This window comes from Leucoraja erinacea, chromosome 22, assembly GCF_028641065.1.
Source record: "Leucoraja erinacea ecotype New England chromosome 22, Leri_hhj_1, whole genome shotgun sequence".
NCBI lineage: Eukaryota > Metazoa > Chordata > Chondrichthyes > Rajiformes > Rajidae > Leucoraja > Leucoraja erinaceus.
This window is the reverse complement of record NC_073398.1, coordinates 29577772-29603934: the sequence shown is the minus strand read 5'-3', so window position 1 is coordinate 29603934 and position 26163 is coordinate 29577772. Positions and strand designations below refer to the sequence as shown.

Here is a 26163-nt window from a genome sequence, read left to right as displayed (position 1 = left end):
GAGACATTTTTTTATGACAATTCCATTTAATGAAATTCACTCCGCTGTAAATTTGGTCAATTATTTCCTGGTATATTTTCACTAGTATACTTTTAAAACAAAGTGTGTGTTTTTTTGTGTGTGTCGTGTGTGTGTGTGTGCTGCTGTCATCACAATGTGTTTGTGTGCTTGTGTGTGTGTGTGTGTGTGTGTGTCTGTGTGTGTGATTTTGCCCTTTACATCTCCTTGAAAACCAGACGCCAAAACGGGGAAACGTTTACATATTTCAGTAGCGATTTACCATATGATTTTAGAAATTCACTCCGCTGTAAATTTGGTCAATTATTTCCCTATATTTTCACTAAAATTGTTCACCAAAGACAGTTTTTTTCAAATATCGCCGCTGGCCAGCTGCTGTCATCACAATGCCTTTGCTGCTTGCGACCAGCTGCGCAGATTCTCAATGCGCAGCCAGTTACACTCCCCGTTCCCTTCCTCCTCTTCCCCCCCACCTTTTTCCCCACGACCACTCGCCCACCCCCCCGCCCCGTTCTTCAAAAGGCGCAGAAAGAACGAGAAAGTTCTGCAGATCGCGAGGTTACCGTCGCTCAAGGGCGCTCACACTTTCTCCCTCCTCATGGCCAGCGCAGCTTGTGTAGTCACGCCCCCCCCAGCGCGCTCACTGCAGCTGCGGGTTTCCAGAGTCAAGCCGGTTCTCTTTCTGCTTTTCGTAGCTCACTCACTCTCCCGGCTCCCCCCATCTCCCCTCCCCTCCTCTTCTCACCCCCCTCTCTCCCGTCTCCTCTATGCCCATCACAGGGGATGACCTCCTTTCCGTCTCCCCGGCCCACACGTCTCACGCTGGTGGGTGGGCTTCCCCTCGCGTAAGCCACGATCGGCCGGTCCTCCACAGCTTTTGGCAGTCCTCAGCAAAGATCCTATAACAAGCTAGGCATAGCAAGCTATAGGATCTTTGGTCCTCAGATCGCTCCGGGCCTCGCTCGGGCCTCGCGAGCTGCCCCCCCCCCCCACCGCCCCACTCCCTCTCTCTCCCCCTTTCTCTCTCTCCCCCCCTCTCTCTCTCTCCTACCTCCTCTCTCCTTCCCCTCTCTCTCCCCCTCTCTATCCCCCTCCCCCCCCCTTCCTCCCCCCCCCCCTCCCCCCCCCTCCCCCCCCCCCCTCTCTCCTCCCCTCCCCCCTCCCCTCCCTCCCCTCCCCCATTCCTTCCCCCCCCACCTCTCCCCCTCCCCTTAGTGTGTGTGTGTGTGTGTGGGTGGTTAGTGTGTGTGACACCACATGCCAACCCCCCAACTCCCCCCACCGCGCGTTGGGGGAACAGACCCAACGGGTCTGCACTTGGTCTAGTTTAGTTTAAAATTGCCATTGAATGTTAACCGTTAGCAGTGTTGGATTGATGATGTGTTAAGATTCTCTGTGTCAAGTGAAAATTAATACAACGGTTAAGAAGCTTATTTTGTTTGCTATATTGATTTTTATGTTGTTAGATTAGCGACCTGGATGAAATAATGCACCTGCGAAACCTTCCGCTTTTGAGGGACCTGAACCTACTCCACAACCCAATACAGGTACTAAAGAAGGAAAGGGGAAGAGAAGTGGGACAGATGATGGAGAATCGAGTAAACATAATTTTATTTTACATGTATAATGGGGACAATTTATTTATTAATTGCATCATTTAATTTAAAAATCTTGAATATGGATGCCAAATAATTTGGATTTGTTGTGCTTTTTCCAGTTCTGAACAAACCTCTGTGGTGAGGATTTATAGCTGGCTTTTCTGAGCAGGCGACACAACAGTGTATGACGTTACTGTGCGTGGTACTGGGCATCGCCACCCCGAGTCTCATAATTTGCCCAACCATACTTCCTCCTTTTGCCCAGCAAATTCTTTGCCATCCCTCTGAGCAATTTCCCCAACCACGCTGTATGAGATTCTTTATCTGACTGGCAAATTGTCTCACGAAAGTCATTGTTGTTATCCAGTTCCTCAACATCCAATTTTTTCCGATGCAGAAGGTGTTTTAAAAAATTCTCCTTTGGGGAAAGTAACCAAAATTAGGAATTTAGATTGTGCATATACATTTTTTTTTTGTTGCTCGATTTAGATTTACTCATATTTAAATTAATAAGAAATATTCTGATATAACAGGAATACATTCACTCAATTGAAACGGTGTGTTGCAGATTTATGATGCATATTTAATCTTGTCTGCATATGGCATATGTTCAACGGTTTTTAAATGCCCATCTGCGATACAGATTGACTGTGGATTTTAAAGTTATTAATGATCTGTGCTTTGTTTAATTCCTACTTTTGATGTTTTGAATATAACTATTGAATGTCCAAGTTGTGTGCTGGCTCATGTCGACTCATCCTGTCTCTTCTTGAAGCCAAGCAAGCCTTTTGGTCTCATACAGATGGCTACTTTTAACGTTTAAGCTTCAAGAAAAATTGAAAAGACTAGGCTTGTATTCATTGAAGTTTAGAAGGATGAGGGGGAATCTTATAGAAACATATTAAATTATAAAAGGACTGGACAAGCTAGATGCAGGAAAAATGTTCCCAATGTTGGGCAAGTCCAGAACCAGGGGCCACAGTGTTAGAATGAAAGGGAGGTAATTTAAGACTGAGGTGAGAAAAAACGTTTTCACCCAGAGAGTTGTGAATTTATGGAATTCCCTGTCACAGAGGGCAGTGGAGGTCGTCACTGGATGGATTTAAGAGAGAGTTAGATAGAGCTCTAGGGGCTAGTGGAGTCAAGGGATATGGGGAAAAGGCAGGCACGGGTTATTGATAGGGGACGATCAGCCATGATCACAATGAATGGCGGTGCTGGCTCGAAGGGCCGAATGGCCTCCTGCACCTATTTTCTATGTTTCTATAAGAAAGCCAGCAAGTTATTATACCTGAAGGCATAACAGCTTTGTAGATTTTACTTCACCTCCCATTATCTATAATAGTTTGTTTCAAATGTAGAACACTGCTCGGGATATAGGACTTCTAGTTAGTTATTTTGACGTCCAACCCCTGAACTAATGATGCTGAGACCAATTGTATCCCCGAATTGTATTCTAACTGAGATCCCTGCCAGACTTCCTGCAGAGGTAGACACAAAAAGCTGGAGTAACTCAGCAGGTCAGGCTGCATCTCTGGAGAGAAGGAATGGGTGATGTTTCGGGTTGAGACCCTTCTTCAGAGTGGTTAGGGATAAGGGAAACAAAAGATATAAACGGTGATGTGGAGAGATAAAGAATAATAAATGAAAGATATGCAAAAAGTTACGATGATAAACAAAACAGGCCGTTGTAAGCTGTTTGTAGGGTGAAAATGAGAAGCTAGTGCGACTTGGGTGGGGGAGGGATAGAGAGGGAGGGATGGAGGGGGAGGGATAGAGAGGGAGGGATAGAGAGGGAGGGATAGAGAGGGAGGGGCTACCTGGTGAGGAAATAAAAATTCATACCACTGGGCTCTAAACTGCCGAAGCGAAATATGAGATGCTGTTCCTCCAATTTGCATTTAGCCTCACTCTGACAATGGAGGAGACCGAGGACAGAAAGGTCTGTGTAGGAATGGAAATGTCTCTCCAGAGATGCTGCCTGTCCTGCTGAGTTACTCCAGATTTTGTGTCTATTTTTGGTTTAAACCAACATCTGCAGTTCCTTCTTACACATTTACCTGCAGAGGTAGATCCTTTATGGTTAATATGGCTTACTACTTGAAGTAATTCTGCTTCATTCCAAAATACTAAATTTTACCAGTTTTTATGTACCCCTCCTCGTACCACACAATCTCTCACCCTCTTAAAATTACAAAACTGCAGAATGTCTCAAACTGCTTTCCCCCTTGAATTCTGCAGAACTTCACACCAATGCTACTTTTACCTCTTGATTCTACTTATCCTATTTCTTTCCAATCTTTGCAGTTTTCTGAACTGTCATGAACGTTACCTATTTTTCAGTCCTATGATGCATTGCGTCAATATTAAAACCAACGTTTAATTTCCAAAATGTACTCAACAGTTACAGACAAAACTGAGCCACAAAAAAAGATCTCCTTAGGAAACATTGATCATATACTGAAATGAATGGATTTTAGTGAAACGGTTTAATATTCAGTATTTTGGTAACCCGTTTTTTTTCTTTCTTGTTTCTTACCACTAGAAAAATCCAGATTATTTGTTGTGGACTCTTTTCGTAATACAGAAACTGACCACATTGGACAATAAAAAAGTGAAAGTAACTGATAAGGTAAATAGAGTAATTAAAACAGCCAAGTAAATTGGAAACATATAAGCCAACATTCTGGAATGGAACATTAATCATCTGAAATAAAGCAGTTTTTTTACAAAATATAATTCTGGGCCTCAGCATTGCATCAGAAGTGTTGAATATATGTCAGTTTTTAATTGTTCTCATTTTTCTGTGCAATCAGTTTACTTTTCCTAACAATATGTTGATTTAACGTCAGACTTTGAAGAATAAATTATAGCACTCATATCTCATGATATTGTAAGAAATTACCACTTTTAAAATATTATGCCAGCAAAATTAAACCACAATTACTGACAACCTCCCCTCTCCCCCCCCACCCTAACCAAGCATTTCGTTGAGTTTAATGCATGAATATTAATTGATTAACTATCAACACAGCCAGAATTCTCCAAAAGCAAAATGTAGGTGAAGGTCTAATCCTTATGGTTATTGTCTGAGACATCATCTTATTCTGGTGTTTTGTGTCTATTAAAATTTATGGCAGGCCAAATAGCAGAAAATAATTATATAAAGATTTTAATCGAACAGATTTTAATGGAACGTTTTCTTAAGTGGCAAATAAAGGCATTTTCAATTATGTGTGTTTATTTTCAATGAGTCTTCACCTTAATTAAATTAATAAAGTTTGATACCAAGTACTGTACTTAATTTGGATTTTATTGTATAATGTGCACATTCTTTTACGGTGCTTTGACTCAATGCCTCTACAATTCTCCTTCTGAAACATTCTATTAAACAGTCTGGTTCAGCAGCAACTACATTAAGCAGTTTTATTAGAATGACCAGACGCAAAGGGTTGAAACACTCTACAAGAATTTTCCCAGGGCTTGAAGAAAGCAGTACTTTAAAAAATATTTAACCTACCAATACACTAAAAAGAGTGCACAAATTAAACAAGATTAGTTAGGTTTATCATTTAATCCTGTCTTAGAAACTATGTTCTAATACATTTTGATCTGCTATTTCACATCTTACATAAAACTACAAGTTCAAATTGGGGGGAATTGGACAGTTTTATTGAAACCAAGAAGTCAGCAGCTAAAGGAGATTCCACGTAGCGAATCAGAATGTTCAGGAGAAACGTTTCTCATACTACAGAAGACTGAGAAACCATATGGCTTATAAATACAGACATAGTTAACATTGATAAATCACTGAATGTAATTATTTCTGTGCTCCATTATTTTACATACATAATTTTGGGTGGTTGGATGAAGGGATCTTAATTAATTTCTTCCGTGTTAATGAATTTAAGCATTTATAAACATCATTCTTACGTTATTTCATTTATAGTTTGCATTATATTAGCGCTTTGACTTTAATTGCCTTAGTTGACGTGTATCTATTGGGATTCCTATAGATACAGTGGAAGTAAAATTGTTTATTGATAGTTAAATTGAAACTGATGTGCTACTTCATAAAACAGGATATCCAGAGAGAGTTTGTCCCCCTAAATCTATGGTTGTGATTGCAGGATTTGTAACTGATTAATATCTCAATAGGAACAGGTCTGAGTGAAGTGTTTTTTCCAGGTTGTTCTTATCTCTAGAATTGATAGTTTGTGTTGTACAAGGTTGTGAATTGTCTGTTAAAAGTCCATGTATTTCAAGAGGGAGAATTGGGAAGTAGAGAAATCACATTAAATTTATACATTTCTGCAAGCAAAGTCTAATTACAGTTAATGTATGGTTCTGAACTTCATTTAAAAAAAAGCTATACTGGCAGTGGAAATACATTGTTCAGAAGTTAATACTGAAAGATTGAACAGATTGGGCTTCTCCGAATAGTTCTGGCTCGGTTGGCAGCACCACCATCTCTGAGTGGAAGGTTGTGGTTTCAGATCATGAATCTAGCCTCACATTCTCATGCAGCAGCGACTGAGCACTACCCTTGCAGAGGTGTAATCCCTGAAATAAATCTTACGCTGCCTGATTCCATTTGTGGATGTGAAAGATCTTAGGATAATATTTAGGATAATCATTTTTAAAGATTAGGGGAGATATCCCAGTTAATATGCTCGATATTTATCCTGTTGTCAACATCATTACAATTGTAGATAGACACAAAATGCTGGAGTAACTCAGCGAGACATGCAACATCTCTGGGGAGAAGGAATGGGTGACGTTTTGGGTCAAGGCCCTTCTTCGACCCGAAACGTCACCCATTTCTTCTCTTCAGCGCTGCCTGTCCCGCTGAATTACTCCAGCTTTTTGTGTCTATCTTCGGTTTAAACCAGCATCTGCAGTTCCATCTTGCACATTGTTCAGCTCTTATCATATTGATATTTGTAGCAGTTTGTGTACAAATGGATTGCTATATTATCGCAGTGACTTCACTGGTTATCTAATTTGATTGGATAGCATGTAAAACAAAGCTTTTCACTGCACCTTGGTACACAAAAGTGGGTGGCATTGTAGATAGTGGTCAAAAATTGCAACAGGATCTTGATCAGTGTGGTAGGTGGTCTGAGGAGTGGTTGATGACATTTAATACAGAGAAATGTGAGGTGTTGTATTTTGGCACTAACATCGGCAAGACCTACACAGTGAACATTCGGGCCCTGGGGAGTGTTGTAGAGCAGAGGGTTCTTGGAGTACAAGTACATAGTTCACTTAAAGTGGCATCACAGGTAAATAGGGTGGTCAAAAATACTTTAGCCTTATCAGTCAGAGTATTGAATATAGAAGTTGGGAGGTCATGTTAAAGTTGTATAAGACGTCGGTGAAGTCACATTTAGAGTATTGTGTTCAGTTTTGTGCACCATGCCAAAAGAAAGATATTGTTAAGCTGGAAATGGTGCAGAGAAGATTTACAAGGATGTTGCCAGGACTCAAGGGCCTGAGCTATAGGGAGAGGTTGAACAGGCTAGGACTCAATTCCTTGGAGCGCAGGAGGGTGGGGCGTAATCTTATCGAGGTGTACAAAATCATGACTGGAATAGATCAGATACATGCACAGAATCTCTTGCCCAGAATAGGGGAATCTTGAGGACATAGGTTTAAGGTGTGGCGGGGAAAGATTTAATAGGAATCTGAGGGGTAATGTGTGTATGGAACAAAATGCTGGAAGAGATAGTTGAGGCTGGTACTATCACAACGTTTAAGAAACATTCAGACAGGTACATGGAAAGAACAGGTTTAGAGGGATATGGGATATGCCAAACGCAGGCAGGTGGGACTAGTATAGATGGGACAAGTTGGGCCGAAGGGCCCATTTCTACTCTGTAAGACTATGACATGACAATAATAAACCTAAACTTCAATGGTTGTAAAGTAGTTTGCAAACATCCATGATTTAGTGAAAGGCAAAATATCTAACTGTCTATCTTTTTGGTCAAGGATTCTGAGGTATGGCCTGGTGAATGTCCTTAAACTGATGAGGTAGTTAATTCGAATAAAAATGAAGTTATTTCAAGAATTAGAGATTATAGAAGTAAGGCAGAAGTCGATAAATCGAATAAAAGTCAGGTTGTAGAAACAGGGAACTGCAGATGCTTACAAAAAAGGACACATAGTGTTGGACTAACTCAGCGGGTCAAGCAGCATATGTGGAGAACATCGATAGGTGACACTTTGGGTCGGAACCCTTTTCCAGACCAATTATGGGGAGGGGGAGATAAAAAACTGGAACGAAAGAGGACAGAACAAAGCCTGGCTTTGTTGGATACAGGTGAGAGGACGGGGTTTCATAGGCCAGTGGTTAGACAATGGCAAGAGACGAAAAGATAGCAGGCATGAGACAACATCATTGAGTTGTGAATTGTGAAGAAGAGGAAGGAATGTAGGGGAGATGAAACAAAGAAAAATGGGTGCAGGAGTATGCCAATTGGCCCTTCGAGCCAGCACCGCCATTCACTATGATCATGGCAGATCATCTAAAATCAGTACCCCATTCCTGCTTTTTCCCCATATCTCTTGATTCCTTTAGCCCTAGGAGCTAAATCTAACTCTCCCTTGAATAGGCGAGAGTCCAGATGGGGAAAAGAGGCGGAGAGGGGGAAGGGAAAGGGGAGCCATGTTTATAGTTACCTGTCATTGGAGAATCCATGTTCATACCATTGAGTTGTAAGCTACCCAAGCGGAATATTGTGCTGTTACACCAATTTGTGTGCAACCACACTCTAACAATCGAGGAGGCCCAGGACAGAAAAAGCAGTATGGGAATGGGAGGAGGAGTTAAAATGGTTAGCAACCGGGAGATCCAGTAGGCCTTCGCAGACTGAGCGCAAGTGTTTGGCAAAACAGAGTTTTATTTAATTACTTGCGCTTAAATACCCTGGCTGCTCTGAGCTCGTATTGCTGGAACAGTTAAACATTATTCTGGCTTCTGGTCCAGTTACTTAACTCTGGTATGATAACTTTTATACTAGGATGAGGAAAGCTAATATTGATAGTCACTGAATTGAAGCAATCAAAGCAGTGAAGTTGGGTTACATAGTCTTTAATCTGAGAAGAGAAGGAAACTAGATCACTCTATCACGTGAAGTAGCTAAGGAGAATAATATTACCCTTGATAGCAGTACAAGTACATACTTACATTAACCTTTTCTCTCCAGGTTCTAGCCATGAATAAATACAACCCTCCTCCTGAAGTGGTAGCTGCCAACGATCACATGACCAATATTATGTATCGCTTTCTACAAACCCAGAGAATTTATGACAGGTATTTATAAAGTATTTGACTGAAAATATGTCCATTGCCCCTAGAGGGCGCTTGAAGATTGCATCACCCATAGACTGGAATTTTAAATGGTCATATTCAATTTTTGTAAACATTTGTTAAATGAGAACTTGCTTCCAATTTTATCTATGCTAATTTTTGGCCTGAGAAGCATGTGGAGAAAATAAGGCAGTATTTTCCTACTCTGATTTACTCAAGTGTTATGTTTTTTAATTTTCATTGGTTTAAGTAACTATAACATATTCTTTGGTTTCATCATAATCTCTTCCACAATTTTGTCTTTCCTTAAAGCTCTGATAGGAGAAATGCATATTGTACTAGTTGACCCCAAGCTCCTGTGTGATAGGCTCATTTAAATACAATTTGGACTTTGCTTTTATCATTCTTCTTTCGAGTCCATCTTGTTACAAATGTTGACATCGCGGTCATCGTTCGTCCTGAAAAGGACGCAAGCTTCCGGCGACAATCAGTGGGAGCCACCACTTGTTACAATAGATGATAGTGGTAGCAGAATTAGCTCAGGATACTTCCGGTTTCCAGCCCCGCGACGTGGATGCTTCTGGTATGGGGGCCTCTTTTATCATTAAAGTATGGTGTAAAAAATGTATCCACTATTTTTTAAAAAAAAGGAGGACCTACATTCACTATTCAAATATGTGGGGGGGAAAACTGCAGACAATTTGTGTTTAGCTAGCTTTCACAAACAGCTTTGAGAAATTATGAGATTATCTTTTTCTAAAGTGAGACTGTATAAATATTGAACTGCATCTGTACTCCTATTCAATTTCATTGAATTAGAGTCACAGATCAAAGTTTGCATGGGTTCCCACTCGGAGTGCCCTTCTTCTTTTTACTTCATTGATCCCTCTGCTCCAAATTTTCATTGTATGATCCTTTCAGGCAACAGTTTTATTCACAAAATAGCTAGTGGGGTTTATCTGTACAGAATCCCCAATCCCTGAATTGCCAAAAATAATTCTGTTCTTTAATTTCCACTAACCTGTCAATTTCCAAATGTGGTGTAAGTGTCTCATGACCACTAAATATAGATTTTTATTCTAACTTGGTCTTCGGCGATTTCTCAGATGAAGGATATGCCACGAGTGCTTGTTCTTTGTTTACATGATTCCATAGTCTGTGAGGTTTAATTGCAGTATTCTGACCTATTCTTCGGTTTATTACAATTTCAATTTCCTTCACTTCTTTCATTGTTTGCCAAGTGGAGAAAAATGTAGTTATTTCAACCGAAACTTGGATTGATATATTGGTAGCAAGTTATCAAAATATCAATGTCTCCAGCCATGCTCTTTTTTCGAGTTATTCCAAAAACTAAGTGAATATATGTTATGCTTTCCACCTCCTTCCCTGGGGAAAGTTAAATAGGGGCTATGACAGTTTTCTTATTAATTACATGCAATGCTGTTGCAACAGCCCGACTGTAATATCTAGTTGCTACCGTAAAAGTGTTGAAACGTATATTAGCAGAATACAACATTGATTATGATTACTCCAACTGTTAACTGGCACTTTTGTTAATTTGCCATATTTTGTCAGATTTTGGTGAACAGGAGTCATCTCAATGGTGGCTAGTGGTCTTGCCCACTGAGATTGACTGCATTTACTATGAACCAACAGTTCATAGCTCAATGGACCCTGGCAAATATCATGGAAAAGTTACTGAATAGCATTAAAGTCAGCATATAATCTCTTCCCAACTAGTCCAAGTAACTTACAATTGAACTGCATCACAGGATTGTCATTGTCAATGAAAACAAATTGAGCCACATACTTTGAGCTCCATTTCTTCCAGAAATGGGAAACAGCTGCCTAATATCAGCCCACTACCTCTTTTGCTCATGTAATGGGTTCTTGATAGCAGCCAGAAGGTTGCTGATCCTTCTTGCGATGTTCTGGACTCATATGCAAAAGTGTATATTAATTTAGTGTGAGAGACCAGGATGCTGGCCAATTTCAGGAAAGTAGCTAATTCTGTTTTCAATCACAATGCATATTTTTAAAAAGACTGCATCTCTAGGTTTCTGAGCTTATTTACTTTGTTACTCGTTTTTCCTTAACATATCTAAAGAAGCTTTTACTGTCCTTTATATTCCTGGCCAGCTTCCCTTCGTACTTCATCTTTTCAGCCCGTATTGCCCGTTTTGTTTCCTTCAGTTGTCCCATGAAAGTTTCCCAATCCTGTCTTCCCTCGCAAGGGACTGAATTCCATTCCTCACCAGAAGAGCTACCCTCCCTCCTCTGCCCTCCTGCCTGTCCTTTCTATAGGATGTATAACCCTGAATATTATGTTCCCAGGCCCGATCCTCCTGCAGCCACGTCTCAGTAGTCCCCACAATGTCATATCTACCAACCTCTATCTGAGCCTCAAGCTCATCTACTTTACTTGTTATACTTCACACATTCAAATACAGTACTATTAATTCCTTACGCATCTCACCATTCACATCGACCCCTGCTACACTTGGCCATACTCTCCTATCCCTTTGTGAGCTTTCTTTCCCGTTAATTCTGGGGTCATTAACTATCCCTTTACCTTTAACTCCGTCCTTGACTATCCCATTTGACACCCCCACCCCCCTTATTTAGTTTTAAACCCCTGTGTCGCAGTGGGAAACCTGCCTGCCAGAATGCCAGTCACCCACCTGTTCAGGTGCAATCCATCCCATTTGTGCAGCTCCCCTTACTCCAAAACAGATCCCAGGGGTATAAGAATCTAAATCCCTGCCCCCTGCACCAGTTCCCCAGCCACACATTCAGGTCCTGTATCTCCCGGTTCCTGCTCTCGCCAGCACGAGGAACTGGAAGCAAACCGGAGATAACCACCCTGGAGGTCCTGGTTTTCAGCACTTTTCCGAGCTCTCTAAAGACACACTTCAGAATATTCATCCCCTTCTTTCCGACATTGTTTGTGCCAACATGCACTACAACCTCCGGCTGTTCACCTTCGCCTTTGAGGATTTTCTGCACTCTGTCCATGACATCCTGGATCCTGGCACCCGGGAGGCAGCACACCATCCTTGAATCCCGTCTGTTGCCGCAGAAACCCCTGTCCGTACCTCTCACAATGGAGTCTCCAACCACCACTGCTGCCTGACGTTGGCCTCTTTGGTTTTGGCTCAGCAGCACTTTTTGCATTGCAAGCCAGTGCGCTGCTCAGTGCATCAATGTCTTCTGTCCCGACAGCTTTTAAGTGGGTGAACCTGTTCACAAGAGGTACAACACCCGGGGACCTGCGCATTCCATGTTTACTTCCGTTTCTCACTGTCACCCACCTTCCCTCTTCCAGTACCTTCGGTGTAACAATCTTGCTGTCGGACTCGTCGAGCAATGAGTCAGCCTCTCGGACGAACCCGAGGTCATCCACATGCTTCTCCAGTTCCCCAACATGGTCCTTCAGAAGCTGTACCTGGATGCACTTCTCACACATGAAGCAGCCAGTGACACCAGCGGCTTCCTTGACCACCCACATACTGCGAGCATCGCATTGAATCAGCTTGCCTGACATCTCCTTTCGTCTCTCCCTCTCCAGCGTGTTGCGTAGTCTCCTCCCCTCAGCCTCCTCGCCAAAGCTCTCAAGCCAACCACTCACACTTTACTCACAAGGCCACTCCCTCACTGCCGCTCCCCCAGAGCAGCCTTGCTTACATTGACTAATAAATTGCCTAATTTACCAATTTACAAAACAAATTCCTCAGTTTTAAACTGTTTGTCCCTTAAATATATAGTTATTGGACTTTGCATTTTGGAAAAGGCCCAGCTGAGAGGAAGACAGCAAAATACTGAAAATATTGTGGGTGAAAATGATTTCAGGACAGTTTGTTAAGAAAATGAAGGAAATGGTAACAGAATACTCATACAGCTGAGTGAGTTTAATTTTACGGATGAGAAATTGTGTTCAACCAATTGATGACTTCTTTGACAAAGTTACCAATGTTACATAACAAGGAAGCCAATGGATGTAGAAAATTTTGTTATGCAAAATTTGGCCTGTGAAGTGCCCCATAAAAGATCATCACATTAGATAAGTGGACTTAGACTGTGGACTTGCATGTAATAGGTTAGATATGGGGCTTTATGTGTGGGCCAGATATATTGTCAGTGCTGAGGGGCTAGGAGCAAGGCCAAGTGTGCAACCAGAGTCAAGGTCTGGGATAGTACTAGGTGTCCAGAAAAAAACTGGGACAATGGAAGTGTTCAGCACTGGGAACCTAAGCAGGTAAGCAGCTATGATCAGGGTAGAATAGGGGGGTAGGTGTAAGGCTGGACTCAGGGTCAGGAATGAGAGAAGGTATGCAACTCAAGTCAGGGTCAGGAGTAGTACCAGGTGTGCAGTGAGACCTAGGTTGGTCAACATGGGCCAAGTGTTTGATTATAATCTGATTTCCATACATGAATGTACTAAGGTAATTCATGTGCTGCACCTGTTGATCAGAGCCTGGCTCTACTGTGGAATGTAATTAGGAATGTAAGTTAGCCTAACCTTATTCATAGCTAATCCAATTTAAAGCATAAATATTGCATTCAAGTGTAAGTTAAAAGACTCGCTACAGTATGCACCAGATTGCACAATTTCAAGCTGAAAAAGGCAAAAGCTCCATACCAATTGGAGGAGGGAACACCCCTCTCCCACACCCTCCACTCCCCCCCACCGCTCGTTTATTACGCTCCCCCAGGTCTCCTAGGTTTGAATGAAAATAAATAGCATTCCATTCCATTTCTCACTCCCAACTGTCACCCAATGTTGGCAGTCCTGCAACAGGCAATCAACAAGCTTTTCAGTCATGAGCTGCCTTCTGCCTCGATATACCCAAAAGCACACCTGAGACAGTTTAGTGCCTTTAAAATGCAATGTAGAAAAATTTGCATCTACAGGTATTTTAGTTGATTCAAAAAATTATTTTACTTGAAACTGTGCCTGGGATATTTTGAATTCATCTCAATGAACGGGCATGGTTTAAATTTAAGTCTTATTGCAAATACGTATTGTAGACTAAAACATTCTTAAGAATCTGGATCTCTTGCCCTCCTGTGTTGCTCTTGTGAAAATTATATTCACTGATGTTCCTTTATTGTTTCCAAGTTTAGAACGTTAACCTTTTAAGAACATATTTCTCATTTCCCTCTGCAGCACTTTGCCTAACTTTGATATTCCGTACCCAATGTTGGTTCTGGTAGGGCCTCAGGGCTCTGGCAAACGAAAACTTTGTCAAATGCTTTGTCATGAATTCCATGAGTATTTTGGATATTGGTAAGTATAAACAAATGGTTACGTGTGCTTTCATTTATTTATTTATTTATTTTTTAATGTAAAATTTCAATTTCAGTGGATGTTTTCTATTGATTCAAGCAAAAAATTTAAAATTTCTATTCCAATGGATGTTTTGTAATGATTGATTAAACAAAAGCCTTTCACAGTACCTCAGTAGACGTGATGATAAACTAAGCTGAACTAAGCAAAGTATGCTCATGGAGGAGAATAGAAACTAGAAGTAGAAGATTGAGGGGGGATCTTATAGAAACTTACAAAATTCTTAAGGGGTTGGACAGGCTTGATGCAGCAAGATTATTCCCGATGTTGGGGAAGTCCAGAACTAGGGGTCACAGTTTGAGGATAAGAGGGAAGTATTTTAGGACCGAGATGAGAAAATTATTTTTTACACAGAGAGTGGTGATTCTGTGGAATTCTCTGCCACAAAAGGTAGTTGAGGCCGGTTCATTGGCTATATTTAAGAGGGAGTTGGATGTGGCCCTTGTGGCTAAAGGGATCAGGGGTATGGAGAGAAGGCAGGGATGGGATCCTGAGTTGGATGATCAGCCATGATCATATCGAATGGCGGTACAGGCTCGAAGGGCCGAATGGCCTACTCCTGCACCTATTTTCTATGTTTCTATGTTTCTGTAAACAATTCTTTTTTTTTTTTAATTATTAGAAGCAAATGTACAAAAATAGAACCAACGGCATATAAAATAATAGTTATTGTACAGCTTCAATTTTTACTTGCAGCTATAGTTGGAAGAAAAGAAAGGAGAAAAAGCAAGGAGAAAAAGTGAAATGTGCAAAGATAGAACCCCCTAGACTACCAAAGTTGTGTAGCCAAAGAGTGAATAAATTAAAAAAAGAAGAGAGGAATAGAAAAAAATAAGTAAATAAAAGGACAAAAAGAGAAAGAAAGAAAAAAGTGGTGATATATCTGCCTCACTTCCCTCCCCACCCACCTCACCCACCTGTAATTAGATTTATATCCAAAGTTGTGTTGTACCATACTATCCTTGTAATAAATCAATGAATGGTGTCCATGTCTTTGAAAAATGATCTGGTTTTTCTGCCAAGACAAGTCTAATATTTTCAAGATGTCGTGTCTTGGACATGTTTATAGTCCACATCTTAAGAGTTGAGACTGATGTATGTTTCCAGAATTTGAGTATTAGTTTTTTTTGGCATTATCGGGCCATAATTAAGGAAACGTCTTTGAAATAATGATAGCTCAGAGCAGGCTTCTGACGTACCTAGAATGATCAATTCCGTATCGGGATCCAATTTTATTTTTAGTGTTTTTGAAAATTTTTCAAAAACTCCTCTCCAGAAATTATGTAACTTTATACAAGACAAAGGAATGAGTTATAGTTGCTTCCTGAAGAAGACATTTATCGCAAATAGGAGATGCATTTGGAAAGATCTTATTCAGTTTAGACTTTGAATAATAGTCTGTGCAGTATTTTAAATTAAATTAACGAATGCCTAACGCTAATCGAACAATTGTGTGTATATATAGAAGGTTTTCCTTCTGTCTTTTAGAATTTTTAGAATGTTCATCTTCCCAAGCTCTTCTAATTACTTCTGTGTGTATATATAGAAGGTTTTCCTTCTGTCTTTTAGAATTTTTAGAATGTTCATCTTCCCAAGCTCTTCTAATTACTTCTGACTATGCGATTTCTATATTTAAAAGGGTGTTATGCAGATATGATATTAACTTGTTTGAGTCCGAGTTTCTATTCATACATTCGTCTAGTATGGCTGGCAACAAAGATTGGTAGTCTTGGGTATATGATTTCAGATAGTCTCGAATTTGAAGATATCTAAAATATTGACTACCTTTCAAGTGATATTTCAACTTTAACTATTGAAATGAGAGAAAAGTTCCCATCTCATAAAGATCTCTGAGTTTTTTGATTCCTAATCTTTCCCAATGTGTGAACGTTTTGTCTAAAATAGATGGTTCGAATGAAGGATTGTTGGCAATTGGTGAGGGAAGAGATACATTTCTCAGTTTAAGGGTTGACCACTTGTCTCCAGATTCGTAGGGTGCTGTGGATAATCGGATTTTTCTCATATAGTGTTTTCTTCAAATTTATTTGTGAGAGAAGAAAGGCGAACAATCCTCTCTCTCCATTATTAGCCAGTTTACCTGTTGGCATGTGCTGTGCAACAAATAGATTACGTTTTTAATATTCGTTGCCCAATAATAGTACAGTATAAAAAAAATTGGGGAGAGCCAGTCCACCAATTTCTTTGGGTTTACATAGATGCCATTTATGGATTCTATGTGTTTTATAATCCCAAATAAAGTTTGTGATCAAAGAATAAAGTTTAAAAAAAAAAAATGTAGGAAGGTATATTGATTGAAATAAGTACAGGGTTTGTGGGAGGAAGATCATCTTTATGGCATTTATCCTGCTTATGGGAGACATAGGAAGTGTTTTCCAAAATTAAGTAAGAGCATTTAATTTAGTAACTAAAGGAGGAAAATTTGCATTAAATAGAGAAGTGTATTTTCTGGTTACATGAACACCAAGATATCTGAATTTTTCCGTAGCAATTCTGAAAGGGAATTTTAGGAGGTGTGACGGCTCTTGAGGTTTTATTGACATAATTCCATTTTTTGTTCCAAATTATTCTATATCCTGAAAAGGATCCAAATTCCTCTATAACATTTAATATACATGAAATGCTAACTTGGGAATTAGTTATATAGAGTAGTACATCATCTGTATATAATGATATTTTATTATTGGAGTATTTAGTGTTATAGCCGTGAATGTTCGGATGTACTCTTATACTTTCCGCCAAAGGTTCAATCGCAAGGGCAGATAACAAGGGTGATAATGCACATCCCTGTCTATTGCCCTTGGATAACTGAAATTTAGGTGAGAGTATAGGATTAGTCAGCATTCTGGCAGTCGACTTATCATAATGCAGTTTTATCCATGAGATAAAAATTTCTCCCAACTGGAATTTTTGCAATACTGTAAAATTATATTTCCATTCTACTTGATCAAATGCTTTTTCTGCATCTAATTAAATAATTGATGTCTTTTATAGTTCTATGTGAGTACATTATGTTGAACAGGCGTCTCAAATTATTAAACGAGTGTCTCTTGGGTATAAACCTAGTTTGTATTAATTTATTAATGTATTTACTTAGTCTTCTAGCCAGAGTTTTAGCTAATATTTTATGATCTGTATTTAACAGGGCAATTGCTCTGTATAATCCCAGATCTTCCAGATCTTTATCTTTTTTAGGTACAAGTGTAATAGTTGATTCGGCTAGGGTTTGTGGTAGTGTCTGTTCTTTAAATGCGTGTATATAAAGGTTATGTAAATGCAGGGAGATTACCTCGTAAAATCTTTTATAAAATTCGTTACTAAACCCGTCTGGGCCTGGTGTTTTGCCATTCTTCAATGAATTGATAGTCTCTCCTATTCCTTTAATTGGAATCTGTACTCCTAATTCATCTCGTTCCACCGCGTTAAGTGTCAGAAAGTTTGTACTTTTTATAATTTCTCTTGATGTTTTGGATGTATATAAATTTTAATAGAATTGAGCCAATCTTTCGTTAATGTCTTTTGGAAGTGTAAGCAATTCACCTTTATCTGATCTAATTTTTTGAATAGTATGGTCCTTTTCCACTTTTCTCAACTGGCGTGCTAGAAGTTTGTGTGGATTGTCGCCAAATTCAAAATTTTCCTGTTTAGTCATTTGAAATAATCTGATAACTCTTGCAGAGAGAATTTGATTTAGCTTAAATTTTAATACTGCTATCTTATTATGTTTATCCATAGACGGATCTGTTGGGTTTTCTGAGTCCAGCTATCTGAACTGTTCTTCTAGTTGCAATTGTTCCATCCTATTATTTTTGTTTTGATATGCTTGATATGAAATGATAGAACCTCTAATAAAAGCCTTAAACGATTCCCATAATAACAAGAGTGAAATACCTGGAGTGTCATTGGTCTCAAAATAGAATTCCATCTGGTGTTTTAAATATATACAGCAATCTGGGTTGTTTAGTATTTGAGGATTAAACCTCCAGAACTATTTTTTATTGTACATTCCTTCTAGTTTTAGGGAGAAGGTTAGCAGACAATGATCGGAAATAGTACTATTATGGTATTTGAGATTAGTTGGAAAAGGTATTAATTTTGTGTGCACCAGAAAATAGTCAATACCTGAAAAGGTTTTATGTACAGATGTATCTCTTTTGTTGAGAGGATTTATCCAAGTATTGATCCAGAACACAGTTCCCCAATTATCAGGTTTTGCTGGGTGGAATCTGAAATTATATTAAAAATTGTGTTAAAAAATTGTGGGTTATCAAAGTTGGGAGCGTAGACATTTACCATAGTAAGTGGGGTAGAATATATCTCCCCAGATACTATGATGTACCTACCATCTTTGTCTGCTATGGTGGTTTTATGTTTAAATGGTATACCCTTAAGGATTATAATTGCAGTACCTCTGGTTTTGGAGAGAAAAGAAGCTTTAATTGACGTGACATTGGCAGCTAGAGTCACAAGCTAACTGCCAATGGATATCTTTATAAAATAACCCAGTTATCCCAATAGTACAAATAAAATCATGAAGAAGAGACAAACCCAAGAGAAGCGACGCCCAAGTCGGGGCGGCCCAGCCCGAGGCTGAAGACGGCGCAGTACTCACGTGAGGGTGGCTGGAACGGTGTTCTGGCGGTGGTGGCCTGAGTCCGGGGTTCGGCCGCGGGCCAGCGACTGCGTCTGCTATGGTGGGCGGCAGCTTCAACCACCCCGGGCCGCGGTGTTTGAGCCGCGGGACTGTTCTTAACATCGCCCCGGGGGGGGGGGGGGGGGGGGTTCGCCCCATCGCAGAGGGAAAAGAGGAGGGAAGAGACTGCAGACCTAAGACTTTTGCCTCCATCACAGTGAAGAGATGCTGGGTGGTCTCACTGTGGTGGATGTTAATGTGTGTTTATTGTTGTTTTATTGTATTGTATTATATGTATGACTGCTGCAATTTTGTTCAGACTTCGGTCTGAATGACAATAAAAGGCTATCTATCTAAACCCAGAAAAAGCTATTTTAATTGGAAAATAGAATACCTTTCTCCATCTTTAAAATGAAAAGACATCAATAATTTGACAGTCATTTATATAATTGTTCGCATGAAACGTTGTTGGGCAAAAATAAGGTAGAACAATAACAACTTGGGTTTTTATAGTATTGTACTTTTAAGATGTTAATGTAACCATATGTTTCCAGTAAATCATGATGCATTGCCATAATGTAATTGATATTGATGCACTTTATTTGTTAATTAAAATAATTTCCTGTGAAATTTAGTAGCAATATTTTTGATTTATTTTTCTTGCTGATTAATGAAATTGATCTCAGAAAAATAAGTAACAAACACTTTTTTGCATTCTCTGAACAGCTTAATATGTTCCTGACCTGATCCAAACAAAAACAGGTTTATGTGATTTGTGTGGGCTAATTTGATGGGTAGAGGAATAAGCCTTTTTATGTTGTAAAAATGAAGCTTGATAAATATGTGTGGGAGAAAGGTATAGACAATTTTGCGGACATGTTTGGATGTAGTCAATTTAGGCTTGTTTTTATGGAGCAAAAGGTTGCCATTTTATGTAATATTTTGGAATTTCTGTGTAAAATAATGGCTAACATGGTCCTCTCATTAGCTTCCTCTTGGTAGGACATGATATTGTCTTGATCAATACAAAGTACTGGAATAATTCAGCGGGTCACGCAGCATCCCTGGAGAACATGGGTCGGGGACATTTGAATAGGGACCTATCTTCAGACTGATTGTAGGGAGGGGGGGGGAAGAAATCTGGAAGAGAGGAGTGGTGGGGCAAAATGTGGTGGATTATGTGAACACAGGGAGGTGGGGGGAGGGGAGGGGGTGTTGATAGGCAAATGGTTGAATAAAGACCAGAGATTTAAAAAAAAAACATTAGGTGTGAGACCAGTGGATTGAAGAGAGAAAATGAAAGCTGTTAAATTAATTAAGTGATCAGTAGGGTGCAGTGGCTTGAATGATGTACCAGATGACAGGGAATTATTTTTCTTTATTTTGCAGCTCATTTCCTATCAGTACTAACCTTTTATGATGTACCTTGTGACAGTTTTTATTGTATTAAATCCCAGTGTCTGGTTGATGAATTATTTTTTTCTGTTTATTATCCACATTAATTGTTATTTGCTGTCAATTTAAATATTTTCTTTACTGAAGTTTTTGTCATTGGCTGACCATAATATTAGATGACTTCTCACATCTCTGCCAGTTGCATAAGACCAGATGACATCCAAGGTGATTTGGTGTTGCCTCCAAAGGAAATATTCAGAGGCACAGTTCTAAACTCTCATATTCCCCATTTCACTACTTCTTGCTGGGTTTGGAGTATCATTACCTTTTGTCTGTTACAATGAAACTCTCTAACAAGGGCATTAAAATGATCCAGATTATTCTGAACCAAAACAGAAAAAACGCTGCAAAATCTCAGCATGTCAGGTAGCATCTGTGGAAAAAGATATTTAGTTAACATACTTATTTGAAATTTTAATTCCTGTTTTTTTTTTTCTCACAAATGCTGCCTGATCTGCATTTTCTGATATGTTTTCAGATTTATAGCATTTGCACTTTTTTTCTAGAGTTCCAGTTTATTCTATTGCTCCTCTTTGCTGCAATCTCAAGATATGTGGGAATTATATGGAGTCTAATAACCAAGTCTATTGACTCTCCACAATATGGTGCAAAAAAAAAATCAGATTCTTCCATGGAGGGGTCGAGTTCCATAGTTTAACATTGTAATAAAAAGTACAGTAATTGTATATTTTACCTGCTTGTCTTTTACATTCAAATAATGGGTACATTATTAGGTTAAGAAATAGGAACTCTGGACTAACAATCTAAAGATTACTATCCTACTTAAGTTAATTCATTTTTGGTAATGATTTCACAAAACTACAAATTGTCATGAAAACCCACCTGGTCATTAATGTCCTTCAAGGGATGGATATCCGGCTTTCTCATCCACTCTGGTCTTCCGTATGATGACCAGCCCATGCAGTTGACTTAAATCTTAAATACTTTCTAAAAAGGCTTAGGAAACCATTGAAAAAGAGAGAGTCAAGCAGGACAGACTATCCAGCATTGATCATAATTTAATGACATCCCTATCTTCAACATTGGCAGGCTCCATTTTATGAATATTAATGATATGTCTGGAGCACTCATAGTCATATTCAACCATATCAACCCAAATCTGAGGAAGGACATTATTGCCATAGAGGGAGTGCAAAGAAGGTTCACCGGACTGATTCCTGGGATGTCAGGACTGTCTTATGAAGAAAGACTGGATAGACTTGGTTTATACTCTCTAGAATTTAGGAGATTGAGAGGGGATCTTATAGAAACTTACAAAATTCTTAAGGGGTTGGACAGGCTAGATGCAGGATGATTGTTCCCGATGTTGGGGAAGTCCAGGACAAGGGGTCACAGCTTAAGGATAAGGGGGAAATCCTTTAAAACCGAGATGAGAAGAACTTTTTTCACACAGAGATAGTGGTGAATCTCTGGAACTCTCTGCCACAGAGGGTAGTTGAGGCCAGTTCATTGGCTATATTTAAGAGGGAGTTAGATGTGGCCCTTGTGGCTAAGGGGATCAGGGGGTATGGAGAGAAGGCAGGTACGGGATACTGAGTTGGATGATCAGCCGTGATCATATTGACTCGCGGTGCAGGCTCGAAGGGCCGAATGGCCTACTCCTGCACCTAATTTCTATGTTTCTATAATTCATCTTGATTTCCTCGTGAGTCACCACATTGCAGAAACTAGCCTCCACCTCATTCGATTCTTTCAACATGATATCAATAAATGGTTAGATATAACAAAGGTCGTGAGACTCGGCACCATTCCAGCTGTAATAATGATGAAGACTTACACTGTGGATCCAGTCTCACCTCAAGTCAAGCTGTTGCAGTATAGTACAACATTGGCATTTGCCAATGGTGGAGAGTAAATACTGGCCAAGCATGTGATGCCCAGATGTTAAGAAATGAACAGATTAAAAAATATATGTTTGAAGCACATCTGGCCCATTAATTTATCTGTCAGACTGTTTGGACATATGCAGTCTGGTGTCAATCATACAACAGCCTGAAGCAATGATTCCTATGACTTTTTTTCCTTCCATAGACTAGATTGCTCAGAATTCCAGTATTAATCTTTATGACTTTCCCATCTTTCAGAAGAGTGGTTTAAGGAGCACTTTCTGATTAATTTAGTGTTCAGCACTCTGTATTGAAGTGTTTCGATTTGATGGAAGTAGACCATGTGATTGGATACATAAAAGGCACGACTGTAGAACAGCAGCTGATGGTTGTGTGCAATGAATTTAAACAATAAGGCGTACGGATTTCCTTGGTTCAATGTTTCCAGTAAAACCTTTTTAATGCACTCAATTTAGCTGGAAGAATGACATCTTGAATGTATTTGTAAATTTTATGAATTTATTAGCAGAGTAAATCATCGGGAGATTGTAAGCCCTTGGCAAGCTTTCCCTTTATTTCTATTCAGAATGGGAATACTTCAATCAAAATATGAAACATTCTTGCACCTATTATGGTTTCCAGCCAACATTGTCTTAGGAAATATCTGCAACTAATTTTACTTGAATTGGAGATGAAATATTCATTTCTACTACACTTTAAGTCATATCAGTCAACATGCTATGCATCCATTACAACGCCAGAGACCTGGGTTCAATCCTGACTACAGGTGCTGTCTGTATGTTTGTCCCTGTGGCCGTGAGGGTTTTCTTTGATTTAACAATCACTATATTTCCCTTTTTTTCCAAGAAAATTTCAGACAAGGAATTATGCTGTTTGATTTTGATTTTCCTTCATCTCTTTGGATTCTGTGACTTTGTTAGAATGCAGCAATCACAATGTTTCAAGAAGAACGTGATTAGCTTGCCTTATAAACATTTGATATTGGACTTTAACATGAACCGGGTTGTCTTCAACAGGTTTATGTAATTTTGGATTGCGCTAACCCTAGATGGTAGCTGAATTTTGTTAGTGAAGTTAATATGGAGGAGCCAACTTACAAGCAACATTTAAAAAAATATATAACTAATCTAAACATCAAAGTACTGAGATTACATTTCTGTTTTGGGGAAAACTACCTGTGACTTGGAGCTCAGAGGCTGATGTATTTAAAAACGGTGTCATAACCTATGGTTCTGAAATGCCATAGTTACAATACATGTCTAGTGAACACCATATTGATGCAAAATGAGGAATATTGTTAAATGTGAACAAAATATGTCTTTCATTTAATTATTTCAAAACATATGTAGTGACCAAGTCTGGTGCATGTTGCTGGAATCTGAATGTTCATGATGTGGTTCATTTATCTTTGATTTAAGCGCCAGGTGCATCTTTAAAGTAAATCAGGTTGTTCTTGCTTTACAGGGTTTGAAATGAGTACCATAGATCAGCAACACATAGTATTTCTTCATTTGGCACGAGAGTCCATTCTGCAGTAGATGACAAATTTAATTTAATAGGGAACAGGTCTGAATTTTACTCTGTGCTTCCGAAGCAATTTCCTTTAGCTAAAAATGTGTGGTTCATAAAAGCAAAAGCCAGATATAAATGGCTTCACTGCTTTTAGGACTTAAAATTGCACATTTCCAAAGTTGAAGCAGAAATGTATTAAGTTGGCTGACTGCTCCCCCTCTCCCAATACTAATCATATATTCTAACATAACATATGGTATCAGAGAAGATCAACAATAGAATATAAATGCTGGAGTAACTCAGCGGGACAGGCAGCATCTCTGGAGAGAAAGAATGGATGACGTTTTGGGTCGAGACCCTTCTTCAGACTGAAGAATGATTTTGTAGCAGGATTTTGAATGTGGATCTATCTTTTTAGACATTGGTAATCAAACCTGGCTGCTTTGGTTTATTTGCAAACTACACTGACCAAGGTGAGAGAATTTCAGATGGTGAGGGCAGAGGGTCCCTTGCAATTCAATTATTATTGGGCTAGGACATGCAAGATTCCCTCAGTGTTAGTAGGACTGGTGGACTCATCAAATTATGATTCCCTTAGGATTTCTCAAATGGACTGCTTGCTGTTGGACCTCTGATACCAAATGTGTAAGAAGGAACTGCAGATTCTGGTTTACACTGAAGATAGACACAAATTGCTGGAATAACTCAGCGGGACAGGCAGCATCTCTGGAGAGAAGGAATAGGTGACATTTCAGATCAATACCCTTCTTCAGACATAATAAGAAGATCGGCAGCATCTCCGGAGAGAAGCCAAATTGTCACCCGTTCCTTTTTTCCAACGATGCTGCCTGTGCCCGCTGAGATATTCCAGCAATCTGTGTCTATCGTCAGTGTAAACCAGCATCTGGAATCTAGGAAGCCAGCCAAGGGTACAGTGCAATGGTCGGGTCTGGTGTATCCTGGACATCGAGTGATTAAGCAGTGGCTGGTTTGAGTATGGAGCCGTGTAATGAGAAAGAAAAAACAGAGCTGAAAATTATTTTTCATTATGATTGGTTACCTTTCTTGGTATCAAGCATGATACTAAAATGTAAAACTACCTCATTTGGCCCCAAACTGGAATGGCAGTGTAATTGAATGTGTGGGGGTCATCTCACAGAAAGGGCTTAAGTTCCCAGTATTTGGATGGAGTAATTTACTTCCCATTCAGTACTTTGTCAGATACACTAATGCTTCTTTCCTCAATTATCTTAATGAGATCACAGTGCATTATTAGCCACTGTTTCCAGACAAATTGGTTTTGAACAACTAGCAGCAATGCTTTAATCAATTTCTTTGATTCACTACTGAAGACAGCATATTTATTTTGTCATTGTTTCTATTTATGCAACAAATTCCATTTTGAAGTTGGTATTATATAAATACAAGATGCAGCCAGCTTCAATGAATGTGTGATAACCAATTAGTTCTGAAATATGACCTGTGTCATGCTGCTGACACACAGGCGCAAGGAACCAAATTGAGATTGCCCATACTTCACTTCTTACTGCTGTCAGAGAGAACGCACATGCATTTCATCAGTCTCATCTAGATTCCAGCCAGGTTGTAGAGGTGAAAGGACACTTTACCTTTCATACTTTTCAATCGGAGCTGTTAAAGTATTTCATCCTGCTGTTTGATTGAGTTAAGTATTTCCATAATCGAAGCAGTAAAGAGTTTCGGATGTGCAATGCTTGCTAAATTTTGCCCTGCTATTCATTTTCTTGACAATTTACTTCCCCCCCCCCCCACAAACCCCAGATAATTTACCTTTGTCCTGCATCTTTGTTAGATCACTTTTCCTCAAGCTAGCATTGCATCCACTCATTACCTTAGTTACAGTAAATGGTCATTATTCTTGAGCTTGTCTGTTTGACCATAGTGACCAGTGGAGCAACAATAAATATTGTGGTTATTACACAAGCACTTTATCAAGGGGTTTTGCAATATAAACAGGATGTCTTCTCTTAAATTAGCATTTATGTAATAAGGACTAATTTTTGTATTATGTATAACTCACGCTAATGATAAACATTCCCCTGATTCCATTTGATCACTTGATCATTTAAACAGGGTTCCTTAATAATGTATTCAGTCTAATGTAGATTTAAGTCCTGCATAATAATTGTATTATTCTTGTTTCAATCACCTCTAATTTCCTGACTTCTACTTGATACTAGATTTCCACTCCTGTTTCAAGGCCCCAAAACCAATCTCAACATTGTTTTTACCTGTGCTCTACTAACACTGATGATATGTTATTATTTTCTGAGTTCAGATACATCTTATCTTCAGAATTTAACCAATATTTTAAAATCAGGCTACCTTGGCCCCTTTAACATTTTGGCTAAATGATCCAA

The 26163-nt window shown here is 39.3% G+C and overlaps 1 protein-coding gene across 1 annotated transcript in view; it reads left to right on the top strand.

Annotated features, from left to right (window-relative positions):
- The window catches only part of LOC129708059 (leucine-rich repeat and guanylate kinase domain-containing protein-like), an 80833-nt gene that overhangs the window by 27277 nt on the left and 27393 nt on the right, over positions 1–26163 (top strand). The window contains exons 8-11 of the mRNA XM_055653603.1: positions 1485–1565; positions 4162–4248; positions 8828–8934; positions 14099–14218. Coding sequence (XP_055509578.1) covers positions 1485–1565; positions 4162–4248; positions 8828–8934; positions 14099–14218 — 395 coding nt within the window. The remainder of the gene's footprint in view (positions 1–1484; positions 1566–4161; positions 4249–8827; positions 8935–14098; positions 14219–26163) is intronic.